The sequence below is a fragment of the Solanum dulcamara genome, chromosome 8 (genome assembly GCF_947179165.1).
Source record: "Solanum dulcamara chromosome 8, daSolDulc1.2, whole genome shotgun sequence".
Lineage (NCBI taxonomy): Eukaryota > Viridiplantae > Streptophyta > Magnoliopsida > Solanales > Solanaceae > Solanum > Solanum dulcamara.
This window is the reverse complement of record NC_077244.1, coordinates 68,890,872-68,910,679: the sequence shown is the minus strand read 5'-3', so window position 1 is coordinate 68,910,679 and position 19,808 is coordinate 68,890,872. Positions and strand designations below refer to the sequence as shown.

Here is a 19,808-nt window from a genome sequence, read left to right as displayed (position 1 = left end):
TATCTTAAATAAATGCATGCAGGTGTTTGATGCAACTTAGAGCCCAGTTATCAGACATCACTTTCGAGAGTAGAAATATCTTGATTATCTCTTTATCTTTTTTTTTTTTTAGTTCCTCTTGTGTTTGTCAATGTAGCAGTATGAGCAGACCAAAATATGCACAAATTAATTAAAGAATTAAAACACTTTATTTTCTCTATATTTGTATTAGATATTTCACATAGAGGCCTAAATGTATCTGGTAACCTGTCATAATCACAATGAAGCTTTCTTGCTTCCTTGTATTTAATTTATGTCCTTTAGAGAAGGTCTATGTGTCGATTAATTATTAATTATTACACCACATAACAATTTGCTTGTTAGAACTTAGTTATCCTTAAGTTTTTTCCTAACTGTACATTAATCAAGAATTAAGGAGGTAGAAAACCCTTTTGAGCTGCATGTCATAAAGTTCTTTTTTTCTTATTATTAATTAATGTAATATTTTAGTGGTTTTTATAAGTAATCCACTTAACATGGTCCATGGAAATAGGTGCACCTATGCTATAGGGACATGCCTTTTTTGGTTGAAAAACTTAATAAATTCGTGATTAAGAGGTACTAAATTGATATGTTTTAAGGACTAAATCCGCTAAACAACAATTTTAACTAAACCTTTTTTGGTTGAAAAACTTAATAAATTCGTGATTAAGAGGTACTAAATCGATATGTTTAAGGACTAAATCCGCTAAACAACAATTTTAACTAAACCTTATTAGTCTTTGCCTAAATTAATACTACTTGAAAGAAAGCGAAAAGAATCCGTCAATGGAACAGAAAGAAGCAATAATACTAACTTGTTTACTTCGATGAGTGCAAAAGCTTAATTGTATAATAGCAATTCAAGTAGTCATCTCAGTTGTCAAGCCAAATAAGTCTATAAAACATTTGATTATTTGAGAGAATAAATTAATCTAAATGCAAAATCAAATTTATTTTATATATAGAAGAATTGGTAAATGACAGTGGTTTCCACCAGAGGTAATTTGATGAACTATTTTATAAAGTAACATGTACTAATTATATATAGTAAACGTTAATTAGTAAGCTGGAAAAAAATGACGACTAGCCTTGGTATAATGGGCTGGATTACCAAAAAAAAAGGCCTGAAATAATAATAAAAAAAGATAATGAATTTTTATGAATTCTTTTAGATTAATAATTAGCTCTTTTTAGAATATTTTTTTATTACGATTTATAATATATTTATCTTAATTAATAACTAAAATCACTCCATCGTCCTCTTTCTCTTTCTCTCTTCCTCTTCCTCTTCCTCTTCCCTCACTCTCCCTCTTTTCTGCGTGCTACTTTTTGTTTTTAATCTATTTTTCTTTCTCTTTCTCTCTCCCTCTTCCTCTCTCGTCTCCCCCTCTTTTTGTGTGCTTTTTTTTAATCTATTTTTCTATTTCTCTTTTTCTCCTTTTTTAAATAATAATTAATTATCTAATTTAGAACTAATTTAAAAAGTACCGAATTGTTTGAAATTCACATATAATACTTATAATATATTTGTATTAAAAATATTTCAATTATATATTCAATTCATTTATTGAAAGATACCTATAATATATATCATAAATTGATTTTAAAATGTATTTTAATTATTATTTATTTTTTCTCTTATTAATGGTGCTAAAATATATTATTGTATTATAAATATTTTAGTTATATATTCACCACGTGCATTGAAACATGCCTATAATGTATTTAATTCAAAATCTATTATAATATTTTTTTTCTCGTATTAACAGAATATATTATTATATTAAAAATATTTTAGTTATATATTCACCACATGCATTTAAACATGCTTATAATATATTGAATTCAAAATCTGTTATAATTATTTTTATTTTTTTCTCTTATTAATGGAATATATTATTGTATTAAAAATATTTTAGTTATATATTCAACATTGAAGCATCTCTATAATAAGTATAATATATTGAATTCAAAATGTATTACAATTAGAATTCAATATTATACATTGTTATTAATTCAATTATTTTTATTTCAACAAATATAATACATTTCTAACAGCGTAAATTAATTTGAATAGTTGTAGAATGTTTGAAATTCACACATAATACTAATAATACATTCGTATTAAAAATATTTTAGTTATATATCCACTACGCGTATTGAAACATGCTTATAATATGTATAATATATTGAATTCAAAATGTATTACACTTATTACTTATATATATATTTTTTTATTGTGTTAGAAATGCATTATATATGTATTTCTATAAACAAAATAGTAAAAGCATCATTTCTATTGTTGACACCCAATTTTGACCATCCACAACGCAAATTAACTATCGTGTTTCTTTGAATTTCAAACATTTTGAAATAATTGGATTTTATAAAAAACAAAGATATTTTCATGTTATTATTTTAAACCGTCTTTTTCCGACATAACATCTATAATATCCAATTCAAAATTAAGTTTTAAATTAAAAAGGAGGAAAAACGTACAAAAAAAGAAGAAGAGATGGAGTAGAGAGAGGAGGAAAGAGTACAAGAAAAAGAAATGGAAAAAACAGAAGAGAGAGAACGCTTTATTTATATAAGAAAAGTTGGGGAGAGAAAAAAGAAAGATATTTTATTTTTTTGCTATTTCGGGTAAAAAATTATTGTCATTTTTTATAATGGTAAAACATGTACTAAATTTTTTAATTAATGCTATATATCTATATTATTTAAGTAAATGAGCAAAAAATAAAATGGGGGGGGGGGGGGCTGAAGTACAAAAATAAAATAAAAGAGATAAGTATAAAAAACAGATCTAAACTATTCTTCTATTTTGACTTTCATACCTAAATTATTGAGAGCGTGAGATTTATGCCTAAATTATCACTTATTAGTTTGAGAAACACATATATTTCTTTTATTCCACTCTCATTATAGTGTATGTATTACACTCTCTCTTTCATTTAAAATTTTTAGTGACATCACACTCCACATGTACAAAATATTTCATTTTAATAAAAAATTAAATAAACTATTAGAATTTGTTAAAATTAAATATTAAAGTATTCTTATCTCCCGCACAAAAATAATTAGAAAATAAAATATAAAATAATTTTGTTACCTCACTCCACAACTTTCCCTCACCATAACCCCTCCCACCCCCACCCCCACCTCCAATTTTTTAGTTTTATTTTTCTTTATTAAATTTCTTTTATAATTTTTTTAATAAAAAATTCTTAATTCATCTCCCTCTCCCTTTTCAAATAATAATTTAGATATTTTTATTTTTTAAAAATAAATAAATTCTACCCTTCCCCACCTAATCCTCCGCATTTAATTTTTTTCTCGTTTTGTGTTAAATACATACATATGATTTTAGAAAAGCATTTTTTTACTTCCTGCAAGACTTTTCTTAAAATAAAATTGTATTTCTGTTATATTCGGCACACAAGCAGGAAAAAATATTTTTCTAAAATTATATGTACATACCTAACACAAAATGAGAAATATATATATAAAAAATATATAAATAAAGAGCGGAGGATTAGATTGGGTGGGTATAATTTTATTTTTTTTTAAAAAAATAAGAAATAATAACCTTTTTTAGGAAGGAGTGGGGGAAGGGGTGAAGTAAAAAAAATTTAAAAAATATTTTTAAAAAAATTTAATTTTTTTTAGAAGAACGAGGATTGTGGGTGTGAGGGGGGGGGTGGAGTGCGTGAACAAAAAAAAATTTAAATTTTATTTTTTAGAAAATAATTTCTTTTTTAAAAAGCAATTTCTTTTATAAAAAAATAAATTCTTTTTTGGGGGATAGAAATACTTTAGTCTTTAACTTTTAATAATATTAATAGTTTATTTAATTGTTGTCAATGTGAAATATTTTATCCATGTGGAATGCCATGTGGCAAGATTTTTTCGAAAAATAAAGAGAGTAGAGAGAGTGTATTACACAACCACTGAAGTGTATTTCTCAAGCTAATAAGTGATAGTTTAGGTATGATTTAGGTATGAAACTCAAAAATGAATAGTTTGGTGTGTTTATGACACTTTTCTCAAAATAAAATGAATTGAAGTACACTGATATGTAAAAAAAAAAAGGAGCAACTTTCATAAAGAGTGCTCATATAAGTGCTAATTACTCAACACATAATGATGACAATAATTGTATATTTTGTTTGAGTTACCTCTAAATAAATTATATATGCTTTTAAATATAATGTTTTTGTTTCTAGATACACTGTATTACTTCTTTGTATTTGTGTTTCACAATTTCATATATATGTGCATTCAATAACAAATATGCACTAATATGTCTAATGTATCTGTGTATATCAGTTTCATCTAGTGTATCATGTATCTGTTTCATGTATCCAGCATAAAAGTGCATTGATGTATTCGGTGTAATTGTGCATAGTTACAAATTAGTTCTGAGAAGACACTGATTAATTCAGTGTATCTGTGGTGTGTCTCAGATGTGCATGAATACATCCATTTATTATCAAATTTGTGATGCTGCATAGATACACACAGAAAAAAACAAAGATGAAAATATATGTAGTCATTCAGATACATATACATATGAATAGATACATGTGTCTCGTGTGATTATACCTTAACTAGTGATTCTTCAATGTCTATCCGGTATAAATTATGTAGCAGATTGAGGGGGAGAGAAAGAGGGATAGAGCGACGGGAGGGAGGGAGTAGGGGCCTAGGGGGGAAGGATAGCAAAAAGAGAGTAGAGAGAAAGGGGAGGCCATAGAGATTATGTAATTATTTTAAATTATAGCTAAATTTAATAAATATGATATAGATATTTATCTAATTAGGTATCTTTTCTAAAAATATTGTTTACACTACTAATTATCGTTATCATCGTGATTTGAGTAATTTAACAGATTTAAGTATCTTCACTACGAAAAATCTCTTGTTGAGTCAATTGAAGGTTGAAAACTTGAAATTATGTGTAGATGCTTAGTTAGAATGGGCTTTGCTTCTCTGAATACCAAGTCGGGCCTCTACAAAAATGTACCCGGTTCACCCCCTCATGCTAAAGTGGTACTCTCTTTGTATACCATTTAGTAGGATTAGTTATACAATATACTCAATTTAAATAGGAAAAACAACCTTATTACATCAACATTCATATCTTATGACTTACATATTAATTCAATCTATATTTTTAAATAATGACATATTATCTCATTATTAAATAATTTTATATTAGATTTGAAATGAGATACATTGAGATACATCACTCTTTTAAAATAGTTTAAATAGAGCTCCAATAAATCTATCTACCTAATTACATAAATTACGCCTCTAACTCTCAATTAGGGTCGTTCAAAATCGAATTGTAATGGATAAGCCAATCGCAAAATTGATTTATTGGCTTATTGGTATTGAGTTATCGGATTAATGGTTGATGAACATATTAATATATTATAGTTAATGATTTATCGGTGCGGGCGCAAATTACTCAATTTTCTTATTGGGTAAACCGTTAGCCCATTAAGAATTATCGTAGTTATATTTTTACCTTAAGTATATTTGTTAAATAAATGCTTATGTGCATGCACTCTCAAAATTTACACTTTCATATATTTCCCACTATGATTTACATTTACAAAATTATCAGTTTAAGTAGAGCTAAAATAAATTATTTGTTTGATTGGAGATCAATATATTGGTGATTGAAAGTGAAAAAATATAGCATGAAATGATTGATCTAATACACCGCCCGATAATCACTCATTAATTTCTAGTCTGATATCAAACCAATCAATAGCTTATTGGTTGGTTAGGGGATTAATATATTTAAAAATCAATATCCAATAAGCCAAATTAATCAGCATAATCATCCGCTCGATCCATTCAATAAGAAACCCTACTCCGGATTAACCCGTTTTCTCTCCTCCTCCCCAACCCACATTCAACCCAATCTTTCTCCTCCTTCTCCCACTCACGTTCTTTTTCAATTACTCAATAACATTTGAATGAAAATGAAGCACTACACATCCGAATTTTGAGATTTAAAAATGATTTCATCCATTTTTTTTTTGGTTAAAAGACGTAATATATTACTTAAATAGTATGCATCAGTACATCAGAGTTGGCATTTTGACAGCTAGTACTAGCTAAAAGTGGAGGCGTAGGACTATACGTGCTAGATATATTACAAGCCGTTATATTTGCTAATAAATTACAGCGTGGCCTAAGTTACCCATCAAATTAAAAGGGGAATTCTTTAGATCTTCTTGTAGAGCATCCAAAATAAAGATTGGTGCCGTAACCCATTCTTCAAAAACCATGTCGTCTGTTAGTTTTTTCCCTCTACATGCTAGCATGTCCGCCACTCTGTTCTGCTCTCTAGAGTCATGCCAGATCGTTGTCTGGCCCATCAGCCTGAGCAGCTCCCTGCATTCAAATATAATATTAGAATTGATGGTCATGTTATCATTTAAGAGTTTTATTACCTCCGTTGAGTCTGTTGAGATAATAATATCCTTGATGTTGTGTGCTTGTGCCATTCTTAGCCCATGAGCAAGGGCTAGAAGTTCTGAATTAGCAACGATTTTTGTGCATTTCCCGACTACCCAATTTCCTTCGGTGTCCCTAATTACGCATCCCGTACCTCCCTCTTTTGAGATAATGTTGAGGGCTCCATCAATGTTTAGCTTATAGCCTATCGTTGGAGGAGTCCAGTGATATCTAACAATCTTATGAGGGGATATCCTACTAGCTAGTGGCGTGGCTTTTAGGGCCTAGTCCAGTGATGTCTAACAACCATTATTTAAGTCATATTGTCACTATAACAGATAATCAAATGTACATGAAATATGTATCTAATACATGGTAATTTGTATTTGACTTTTAAAGACTGTCCAGTGTAGTTTGTAGGTAAGAGCTTCATCAAATTCATTGTACGGAGTGAATGACGGTGGAAGACAATACCAAATAATGGAAAGAATTTTTGGAACTTTTGATTTTTTTTTTGGATCAGAGGTACGACACAGATCCTCATGAATCACTAGACGTGTAATTTACTCTTAAATTAGGGTGCTTCAGTTATATTTCAATTTTAGATAGACAAATAAATTTATTCAATTTTGCATGTATCCGAAATACATGTATCTAAATGCACATGTATCTGGCGATCAAAATATGATATGAAAGATTATTTCAAAAACTTAAGTGAAGGCACTTAATTATGTTCTAAACTAAAATAGGATTTGTGCTATTTGCTCATTTAAATAATGGGTTGACCTAGAATGCTGATAAATAATTTAGGTAAAATACACTAAACATCCCGTTAATATGATTGATCATCAATCTCAAATACATCTCTTATACTTTAAAATTAAGACTTACACCTATTATATTATTAAACTCTAACTCAAATAGATTGTATTAATTTGAATATATAAAATACAATGATTATAGGCCAAAACTAAACATCCTTACACGATGAATACAAATTTGGTCAGTCACTAATTGAGTTACAAACATCATGACCTTAAACCCCCTCATAATTACTTGAGAGAAAAAAAAGCTTAAGAACCTGAACTAATTAACCCCCCCAAAAAACTCGAAGAGTAACTAACACAATAGGTTAATTAGTCCAAATCTTATTATTAAACATTATAATTAATTGCACCACAAATTAGAAAAGTAAATTAAATTATCTAGGTTAATTAATTAAGCTCATTGATCTCTTTAGTAATGGCAGGAATGCAGCTAGTACTTCTTGCAATCCCAGTAGTACCCTTTTTTGTGACAATTTTGTCCCTTGGACTTATAGATTTGGCTCTAAGAATTCCCCTTCCATCTCTAGTACTTTTCTTCAACATTTCCCTCATGGCTTCAGCTTGATAAAGAACAGGATAAGCCCTACCAAATTTATTAAACTGGCTATGAGAACTCATATGAGTACTTAACGCTTCTTCATTTTTTCCTCCATTTTTTTCCGCTTCTTCCTTCACCGCTTCCGCGCATAGTCCGCAGATCCACTTGCCCGAATATTTTTTTCGGACACGATCGATGTATTCATGTGTGAATTCTTCGCTCATACCACAACACTCGCATTTCGCGTTTTCAACTTCGGAAATTGGTGGGAGATTTGAAGAATCAACGGGATTTATTGCGTTCCATTCGAAAGAGATATCGGACATTGTACGTTGTAAATTATCGTTGGAGAGTCGAGGGGGCTTGCTAACGTTTTTTGTTCGGATGTAGGATGATTTGGTAATTGTCTCTCCGTGGGGTGCCATTGTGTTTGTTTTGTACAGTACAAAATGATATAATAGTTTTTCTTTCAAGAAAATGATGATATATGGATGATGAAGATGAATGGGTAAGGGTAACAACGGTTGCTATTTATAGTTGCTTGTTAATTAATTCTTGCTTTTACAAGTTGTAACACGAAAAGTAGGAGTTGTGGACCATGGAGATTCAGATGTCATTATTGAATCTCAATAAGCATGAATTGTATAGTAATCATGAAAGTGCTAGATTTTTCATGAGGAGCAACCTCAAATCTTAACATAAAGGCAAAACTTTTTCCTGCTTCTTCATGTGCGTGATGTGATGCTTTTGTGCGTCTATATTGTACTCTCTCTATCTATGTATCACTTTTCGATTTTCTAAATTTAAAGTAGGTAAATTTTGATCAACATTTTAAAGTATTTTTTTAATCATATTGACATGAGAGAAATTGCAACTTATAATATTTTTTAAATAATTTTTGACTAGCTACAATTTTATTTTAAAAACTTAGGTTAATATGATCCAATTTAGTATCAAAGATTAGTCAAACTGACTGATGATAAGTGAAAAGTATCACACAAATTGAGACATATATATATATATATATATATATAGACATGCTGTTGCTAATTTACTAATTCTCTGGGGGAAACAATTTCTGTTTTCTTAATGAACTCTACTTCACGACCGATATTACAGAATGAAGATAGAAAATGAAGTAGTAACATGGATCGGTATGATTCTTGAAAAAATAATTTTTTCTGCTGATAGCTTGCTAGCTTTCATGAATGCACAAAAAATTGTAAAAAATTGGGTGGACGAATAATTTACTCAAACATTATTCATTAGCTTTCGATGATCGTTCTAGTATAGCCATTTTGGTTAATTTTGATAAAAGATGTATAAGTAAAACTTATCTATTTGCGTTACCTAATTATGTATCAATTATTTTTAATCTATTTCCATTTTCTTTCACTATTAGACAAACAAAATATAAGGCTGGATAAATTATATAGTTAAACATAAAAATTCGTCAATAATCCTATTTTGTGATTGATGATAAAAAAAATAAAAATTGTTAGCAACTAAGTTTGTAGCAATTTTTTTTTCATTTCCCTTTATTTAGCATGTTTCCAACCTCAGCCATGTTCTGATAATTTTTATTTTTTTAAAGTTGTGACATTTTAATTTTTTTTCTTGTAACTTTTGGAGCTTGACATTAAAAATTACAGTAGTACTTAGATAAGGAGGTTGTAGTTATGTCCAGTAACAAAAAAGAAATGAACTTTCTAGGTAGCAGTCACAAGTTATCATTGTTCGACCATTCAAATATACGTTATTTTCTTACAAAGAAAATATGCAACTCAATTATTAATCAATTAAATCAGGAGATATATACATACACATCACAATTCACAGCATCATTGTCGAGCTCCCTGTTCCCGTGATACTGTATCTATCAATTATCATGTGGTTATACATCGAGCTTGTTAATTATTAGAAGCTATAAGAAGCTAAGGTCTACATCAATCACATGTTTTAAATAAAAAAATAGGAAGATAAATGAGGGCCATAACTTGCTAGGTGTTCAATTCATGTCAATACAGGTCTATATTGACCTAATGAAAGAGTCAGCATTTTTATTAAAATAATAATTCAAAAATTTGAAGAAGTAAATATATAAACAAATCAAGAGAATTTAACATCGATTATATATATATTAAAAAAATAATTAATCTTATATGTAATTTTATATCGAAGGAGATTTGAATATTTAAGCTCAGCATTGCTTTATCTATAGTATGGACGACGACTTTAGTTGTGGCTTAAATTTGATGGCAACATACAGTCGTCATTGCTCACGAGAATGCTATCGACTACAACTTTCATCAATTTTTATTTTTTTTTATCTAAATACGTAATTTATTTTTTATTATATTCTCTAAAATTTCATATCATTTAAAAAAATTATAAAAATTTCTATTCTTTTCTATTTTTTGATACATCACTCTAACCCGTTGTATCGAGACGCGATATATCGAGACATGTGTGTCCAGGGGTATTCATGATTTGGGTAAAATCAGATCCAAATCGAAAAACTAAACCAAACAGATCAAATAAACAAATTTTTTTTTGGTTTTTTTTTTTTGATTTTACATTTTTAAAGTGTACGATTTCGTCCTTGAAATTAACAAAAGTTAATTATCAACAAAATGATTATTTTGAAATATATAAAATAATAGAAATTTTTTAAACGTTGACTGACGTATCTGAAATTCATAAATTTTAAAGAAATTTTTGTAATTTGAATAAGAGTATGGATATGATATGGAAAAATTAGGAGTATGGAAAAATTGAATCGATTAATAAATCGAACCGAAAAAATGTTATTGAGTTATTGGGTTAATGAGTTTTTAATGGGTTTATAAAAAGATAAAAATTATTGGGTTATTGATTCGATATTAGTTTTTTAATATTGGGTTATTGGGTAAACCGATAATTCATTAAGACAATAGTAATTTACTACTTTATCCTTACATAAATATCAAATATTAATATCAATACCTTATTGGTTACTACCTTTGCCCTTTAACCTTCAATTCACATAATTATTCTAGTTCTTTTATTTGTGTTGCACTTGTAGAGTTTTTTTCATGTTAGTTAATTGTTTCTATTTCATAAGCATTCCGTAAAGTTACATTATTATCTTGTCGTGCCAAATTATTGAAAAAGTTGTATAATTATTTTATGAGCATTTTTGTATTGATTAAATAAAAAAATCGAATCGTTAAGGACCAAAATCGATAAATCGAAAACCGATAAAAAATATCTTATTGGTTAACAAATTTGAAAATCAAAAATTGATAAAGCGAACCGATAATACATAAAATCGAACCGAACCGAACCAATCGATTTACACACCAATTTATAATATGTATATAATATTTATAATTTTTGTATATAGACTTAAAAAATTTAAGGGGCAAAGCTTGCGTTTAATTATGTAATACGCAAAATAATACAGAAAGAAAAATCTACAGAATATAGCAAACATCAATATATATTTAATATAAATAATTATAGTTCCTTTTTTATATTGTATTGATACAATTAAATATTAAATATCAAAATTAATTATACTTTTAATAATTAATTTTTAAATTGTATACATAATTAAACAAATATTTAATAGCAAAACAATGAATGCACTCCTAATCAATGCACTTTTCATTTTTTTACCATCTTCAAGGTTTTTCTTTCTATTTCCTTATTTCATCCTTGTTTTTCTTGTTTTTTACCCATATTTTCATCTTAATCCTTTCACTCGATTTTAGCTTCATCAGGTATCCTCCAATTTCAATTTTTATTCTCATTTTTTGGTAGATTATAATTGTATACAACTATATGGACGTTCATCTATTTTAAAGGGTTTCGTTGAAGAAATAATGTCTCTATTAGAATTCAAAGTATTCATATATGCTAGCTAGTATTCATATATCCTCTAATATTGGTATTTTAATACAATCATACTTATATAAATACTTACATCCATTGGAATTCAAAGTATTCATATACTCTAGTATTTTTTTTAATACAATTGAATACTATTTTGTGGTTTGTTCTATTCTATTTGTTTCTTTTATAGGGTTGTTCAAATGTATCAAACTTTTGTTTAATATCAAGAGTATGCATATATACACTGTATTGTTGTATTCTTAAGAGGGTAATGTGTTTATATTGTTGCGTTTGGTTGTATTAAGATGAGTAAAAGTCACGCCAGGAGATTTAAGTTGAATTGAAAATTATATAGAGTATCTTACTTAGTCATTGCCCTTACTTGTTGGTTCCTCATTTGTTGTGTTAATGTTTAAATTTCTAACTGAGTTATACATATAAACGCCATCTTTGAAATATACTCTTCATTTCATCCTTTTGAAATAGAAGAACAAAATGAGGAAAAGTTAAAAATAAAATGGGTAAAAGTCGTAAAGAGATTTTAAGTTGGAATGAAAAGTTATACATGACAGTTTGTCATATTCATAATCATGAAAAGCTACAAGACGAATTATGGCTCCTAAAAAAGAACAATGTAAAGAAAATAGAAGAAGAGATGTATCCCAATTTTTTTGGTTAATCTATTAAGATTCCAGTCATACATGTCTTTCAATAGGTAATTAGTAGTTGTTAATTTAATAATGAAAAGTTATGAGTTTTTAGGACGTAAATAAATGGGTGTTAGTTATAGTACCAAATTTTTACCTTACTTACTGCAGTATATTTATGACTGTATTAATATATAAATAAACAAATATAAAATTATACAAATATACAGCGAATAATGGATATAAACTATAGTCATTTTATCATATTTATAGCTATTTAAATTTAATAACCCTACCACAATAGATATTTATGTAGGTTGCTCAACAAATAAATTCGAGCATCCAATGGTGAAAGCCCAGACTTTACTGGACATCATTTTCTAAGAATTGGATCGCCCATCTTATCATCATATGCCCAAGACCTTTAAAAAGTCAGCTCACCACGATTCTTACCTGGGCCTTCAAAAATTGTGCCTCCTTGGACTAATTTGATTGGGGAACAAGTTATTTTAAAATTAATTATTTTGATATTTGTTATTTTAGAATAGTTATTCTATTTTCGGATAAAAATAATATTATAATTTTGAGATAACTATTTTTAGGATAAGTTATTCTGCGATTTTATTTCAATCAAACATAAAATAAACTCATTCTAAAATTAATCTGAAAATTAATTATCCCTTAGGCCTTAACACTCATACTAAATGAGCCCTTAGTTCCTCACTAACAAAGGATTTTCGATGTATGGTGCCATAAAAGTTGCGAAAGTAATATTTTAATTTATTTTCGAGAGCTCCCACCTTTTTTTGTTTCTTAATAACTCAAACCCACAATCTTTAATTTTTATGTCGGAGGGGGAAGATGAAAGGTGGTTGCCATGTGAGCAAGTACCTCTTATCCTTTTGTGGATCATTGTATACGAGTTAAACTCTTATATTAATTGAGTTAAAGGAGCAGGAAGAACCTAACAAAATATCAGTGGCCTCAAAAATGAACTCATGTAGTCCAATTTGAATTGCAGTTTTTAGCAACTAAATTGTCTTTTTGGAAACGCTTTAATAAAGCTCAATATTTTTTAGTGTAGTTCCTAAATAGCTTTTAAATAGGAGAACACGTGAAATTAATAATTGTGATTATCAAGGCAAATCTTAGAAAGTGGAAGAGTGGGCTTCTTTTTTGATAACCAATCCAATCCTGGCTATGAACTACAGAAGTACAGTCCAAATGCGAAGTGCGTTTAATTTAGGTAAACCTAAATCTTTTGGGCTAAAAGCGATTGCAAATCTTTTTTCCTTTTCAACCCAATATGGCCTAAAAAAGGGTTTGGTTAAACACTTTGAAAAGCATTCAGAGCTTGAAAAAGCACAAACAATACAAAAGCAAGAGAAGGAAACTACCACTTAATAATAATTATAAACAATGAACACCCTTGATCAGCTTTAAGACCCAAAAATGGAGTTTCAACAGCCCCTTTTTGACTATATAATAATGCCCATTGTTTTTTTTTTCCGATTGCAAACAGCTGTGCCGGGAAAAAATTAAAAAGAAAAAATAGAAAGAGCAAATGATGCCAACCAACTCCACAAATTCACATATCTTACAAATATAATGCAAAAATAACTGAATTATAATCAAATATCTTTCAATATTAATTTATGAATTCGCCCCTACCCCTGGATATCATGTTATCTGGTATATCAAAAGATACTAGGAAATTACATGTGTAAAAGGGCAGTCCGGTGTACTAAAACTCCTGCTATGCACGAGGTGCGGAAATTATATGTGTATTTTGTCTTTATGAGAATATAAATCCTGAACCATTCATAATTTTCACTCACATCATTAATCTGCCAAATCTCAAGCACTCCATAAACCCCCAAAACGTTACAAATAGTAGTCTATCCGTTTTAAATAAGTGATATTTTTATCTTGGACATTCACTTAAGAAAACTACTCAGTACTCCTACAATATAAGAAGTATTTTTTTTACTATATAACTTACTCTTAATCAAATATCGTGAAAAAGACATAGAATTCTTTAATGATTTACTGATCGTGTTGAATTCTATTTATTTAAATAAGGGTAAACTAGAAAGAAAATAATAATTATTTATTTGATTTTATGAAACATCACTTATTTCGAAACGAGAGTATTGACCAGTCAGGCTAGGTGGAGTTCGTCGCAAAATTACACATAGGTCAATCTTACTTTAAATTGGTATATATAGCATTTTGGACACCCTAAAATCAATGAAGACTTGTAGTAGGAAGGGTATACTCAAAACTTACATGGCACCCAGGTTCAAATCCCTATAAAATAACTTTGTTTGGAAATCCTTCATGAAATTTCTGGCTACGCCACTACAGTTTGAGATGAGTTTTAGCCTAGGGTGCATGTAAGTTTGCTAAGATATTGATGAATGGTGGGTTAAAATGGAAAGTAATTAATTAAGAATAAATTATCAAACTACACATCTTTTATTACCATATTTCCTAAAAGTACCAAGCCTTTAAAAAATTTACCAAAATTCCTTATTTTCAGTTTTCCCCCTCATCTTCCGGATACATAACTCAAAAAACATTCTCTCACCTCTAAATCATTTTGTCTCATTCTCTCTCCATCTTTAAGATCCAAAAAATTAAAAATTAAGAAATTTACTGAGCATATCCCTAATTTCTAGCCTAAAATCACTCACACGAGTTAGACTATCATCTCCTTTTGATTCTCAACTGCATTCTCTCTCTATTTTCATGGCTTTACTGCTTCTGATATATCTATGACCTGATTTCCAATGAATAGTCTGCAAATTGAATTCATTTAGGAAAATTCCGTCCTAACAAAAAGGAGCAAACGAAGCATAGTACACGTTGCTGACCTGGTGTTTCTCCGAGCGGTAGTGTACTTTTCGGCAACCACCACAGACTTTATCTCCTTTTCACGTACCATACTAGCCATAGAGAACAGTTGAGAAATGAAAGACAGGATGTATTATAAAATTTCTAGGACATTTATGTGTAGATATTTTTGGGTGATCAATTAATGTGGAGTTGAAGAAAAGGAAAGGTCAACAACTTCGATAGATAATTTTTTTTTAAATGTCATTTTTTGTAGAGTTACTGCTTCTGATACATATTGTTTATGTATCAAATTCTCATGTATCAAGCTTTAGTGCTTCTGATATATCATGTTTATGTATCAGAATCTCATGTATCAAGCTTTAGTGCTTCTGATATATCATGTTTATGTATCAGAATCTCATGTATCAAGCTTTAGTGCTTCTGATACTTATTGTTTATGTTTCAGATTTTCATGTATCATGATTCACTGCTTCTTATACATCTTATTTATGTATCAGATTCTCATGTATCAAGCTTTAGTGCTTCTGATACATATTGTTTATGTATCAGATTCTCATGTATCAAGCTTTAGTGCTTCTGATACATCTTCTTTATGTATCAGATTTTCATGTATCAAGATTTAATGATTCTGATACATCTACAACCTATATCAATACAAGATGTTATGTATCAGATTCGGCATTGCATATTCATCTCGATTCGCTTGATGAAAATCGAATTTTGGATTGAATTTTTTGTTCGCAGTTATGCTCTATTTTCTGAGTTTTTCTTCCTCATCATAACTGTTACATTTTTTTAAGGATTATTTTCTCTTAATTAGCATGGTAATTGATTGAAACAATTAATCCTAACTTAAATTACGTTACTATTCATAAATAACTCAACAACATTAATTATTCTACCCCCAAACCTGATGTATCAGTAAAATAAGTAATGTATTAGAAATATGAAAAAAAGGAAATCGAGTAATTTAAGAAAAATGAGGAATATATTATAATTGGATTTTTTCGCTATGAGAGTTATGTAAAATATACGTTTATTAAACATGTCTAGTGGTTGTTAAATTATGGTTTTTTTTGTCAAAAATTTAACAAAAAGAGCAGCCTTTTTGACTTCTTTCTCATGATTATTTCGTTGCCCACAGTTTACTACTTATTAACTTCCACAAAAGAAGGGTTTCCTTGGTAGGGTAATATCTCAAGGTTTTCATTCCTTTCTTTGTTAATAAGAGAGCGTGTTAAAGTCTTTTAAGAAACCTCCCTTCTTAAGTTTACTTTTTCCAACGGCTTAAGTAAACAATTTCCATACTAATGAACAACTAGGATACGTTTTGCATTCTGTTCCTATTTTCTTCAAATTCAAAAATGATTATACGTTTTCCTTTTTGTTGATTACAAGTCAAACGACACGGAACCAAACATGATAACACTTAAATAATGTCAGATTACTTCAAGTCACAGAGGCGGATCAAGCTTTGTCTTTAGCTACAAGTTCACGACAACTCACTAGATTTTGCTCAAATCATATATAAATATATGTGTATTAAAAAATTTATTTAATATTTGACTCTCAGCTCAATTCTTATTATTTATTAACTTAAGTTTATAATAAAAGTTAAAATTCTAAATCCGCCTCTCCATGTTGAGAAATTGCAAGAATACGCAGTAAAAAAAAACATTAAACAGGAACAGCTAGCCGTTCTCGAAGCATTTGTTCGCCAGCAAAATACCATAATCAAATATTTAGCATAAGACATTTGGAAACTATGTTAAAATTTTCTTTTTTTTGTAAAATTGGGGACGGCCTTAGATTTGCAATTTATATGTGAAGGGAGAGGAAAATATGGAAATTTATTTGTGGGTAATACATAACAATGTCTTAAAGAAAAGACTTTTTTAAAGCTAGATCCAGAAAATCACCACCTCCTTCTATAATAATTGAAGAAATAAAATATTGAATTAACTCGAATTATACGTGGTCCGTATCCAAACGTGTCAACTTATTAAAAAGTTATACATATAGAATACTTCACTGCATCCTCTTCCTCTTTATGAACCCCCCCCCCCCCCCTCCCTATATATACCACTCACTCAATGCTTCTCATAAAACACAATTCTCAACCAACTCTCCTTTAAATCTCTCTCTTAGCTTTCATCAATATTTGTCTCTCCCAACAAAAACTCACAATTCAAAAAATAAATATAGAGAGAGTACTTAAACAGGAAAATGGATCAAAAATTGCCAATTATAGCAAAGAAGTTCTGGAAGATAGTCCGTGTGGTTTACTTCATGTTGAGAAAAGGATTATCATCAAAGAGAAAACTAATGTTTGATCTCAACTTATTAATGAAACGTGGCAAGATAGCTGGAAAAGCCGCCTTCCAAAATCTCATGTTCCAGGGCCATAATAATATTAACCATGGGCATCAATGCACTTCTCAAGAGTATTACGAGTTCAGCTGCAGTAACAGCCCAGCTTTTCATCTCCCTTTCAACCTCAACAAGCGCATTAGTAAGCATAGCGATCACCATGCATTACCTGCCATCGAGGATGACGATATTTCGGCATTAGAAATGCTTCAGAGAGAAACAGCATCACCTGCTTTGCCTGGATTTGGGAGGACTCCTACGGTGAGGCAATTAAGGATCACTGACTCGCCTTTTCCTCTAACATCAGACGGTGACATCATTAGCCACGTAGATGAGAAAGCTGATGAATTCATTTCGAGATTCTACAGAGATTTGAGAAGAGAGGCTTCTGCTTTTGCTTAATGTGTTTTTTTTTTGTGCTTCAGTTGGCAATTTTCGTTTCCAGAATTCATACATATATGTTCTAGTGGCCTATATATGCAGATTGGGAGCTTTGAATATTACAAATTACTTTCTGGTTTCAATTCTGTCCTCGGGATTTTCTTTCTCATAATTTTCTGATTTTTTTATGAAATTATGAAAATTATTAATGTGATGATACCGTTTGTTTGTTTCTTGCTACAGTAAAATATTTTCATGTACTGAAATTTTTTTCCCACAAATTCTCTCTGGTAATTTAATTGTTACCTTCTACTTTTTTGCTCGAAAATTAAATAAGAAGAGCAAAAAGTAAAAGTTAACATGGAGTAGGTTAGCAAGTTAAAAATCATTCCTTCCTTTGAGCCCAAGAAGTTTGTAAGGGCTCGTTTGGTTGGGGCCAAGGTTTTTTGCGATTAGTTATTTCAAAATTGTTATCATATCTTCAAGATGAAATAAAAATAGCACTATAATTCCGAAATAAATTGTTCCGCTTTTTTATCCGGACAAAACATGAGATAAATTCCTTATATATATCTCGTACCAAATGATCCAAAGATTATCTGCGTACATAGTATTTATTAACCGGGGTTGAAAATAAAACTTGCTAATTAAATTAAAGTTAATTTCATGTAATACAAAAAACTTCACCTGAAATTCATTTACACAGGTGTTAAGCTTTTTATCATCCTGGCGTCGAGCTATTTTTCCGCAGGACCTCCCCTACAGTATAGATAACACGTGGACCCTTGTTTGTTATTTTGTCAAAGTACTCCAAACTCTAATTGTTGCCAGGACCATTGTACTATGTCAAAGAGATACTAATGGCCCGATTAACTAATCAAGGCACTAATGGATTGTTAACTCCATTAATGGAGCTTTGTAGCTACTATGAATGAAGAAAAGAAGAGAGAAATATGTAGATGAGAAGTGAGAGGAAGAAGTAGTTACATTGCACTCTATACAAAATGATTACAGCATAGTTTACATGAGCACATAAGTGCTGTATTTATAGAACACTAAGGATTTAGTTTCTACTGTAACTAATCTCTGACAAATTCTTAACACACAACTAACTTCTAACAAACTAAACTAACCATGGTAGCTTATTAACTTTTTACTATAGTTAACACTCCCTTTCAAGCTCATGGTTTGAACAAGTTCATAACTCCAAGTTCACTTTAACAACAGCTAATGTTGAGCCTTACCAAGGCTCTTTGTGAGAAAAACAGCCAACTGATCCTTGGTGTGTGTGAATTCTATTTTCAGTAGTCCTTGACTGATTTTTTTCCTTACAAAGTGACAATCAGTAGCTGAGTGATCTACACCACTGTCACTTTCTTTGGCTAAAAGCTGCATGATTTGTTGATATTGATTAGCTGTGAAGAAAGCTGCACATGATGTAGAAGATATGTTTACTGCACTGGTTTCTCCATTATGTGAAATTCCTGCACTCTTAGTAACTGTAACTTGGTTAGTAAAATAGTTAGATGTAGAATTACTAGCACTATCGGTCTTCTTTTTTGATCTCCATCCCACTAGATGACCTTTAACTTTGAAACATTGTTCCTTAGCGTGACCTCTGTAACCACATACTTCACATGTAATGACAGACTTTTGTGGTTTTTGAGGATTATACTGAGTATCATAGTGACCTCTTCCTGAATTACCACCACCACCACCACCACCATATTGATGACCAAAGTTACCACCACCAATACTATGATCATTCCCTCTTTTTTAACTAAATAGAGTAGTGCTCTCAATAAGTTTAGG

At 29.7% G+C, this 19,808-nt stretch overlaps 2 protein-coding genes across 2 annotated transcripts; one reads left to right on the top strand and one right to left on the bottom strand.

The window, feature by feature from the left end:
• Positions 1–7,373: 7,373 nt before the first annotated feature.
• Positions 7,374–8,380, bottom strand: LOC129900253 (uncharacterized). Its single transcript, XM_055975184.1, has one exon. It carries the CDS (start codon positions 8,286–8,288, stop codon positions 7,713–7,715), a length of 576 nt encoding a protein of 191 aa, XP_055831159.1. The 5' UTR covers positions 8,289–8,380; the 3' UTR covers positions 7,374–7,712.
• An 8,985-nt stretch (positions 8,381–17,365) lies between these two features.
• LOC129900455 (uncharacterized) lies at positions 17,366–18,398 on the top strand. The gene has a single exon (XM_055975430.1). The coding sequence runs from the start codon at positions 17,472–17,474 to the stop codon at positions 18,015–18,017; it is 546 nt and encodes a 181-aa protein (XP_055831405.1). The 5' UTR covers positions 17,366–17,471; the 3' UTR covers positions 18,018–18,398.
• The last annotated feature ends 1,410 nt before the right edge of the window (positions 18,399–19,808 follow it).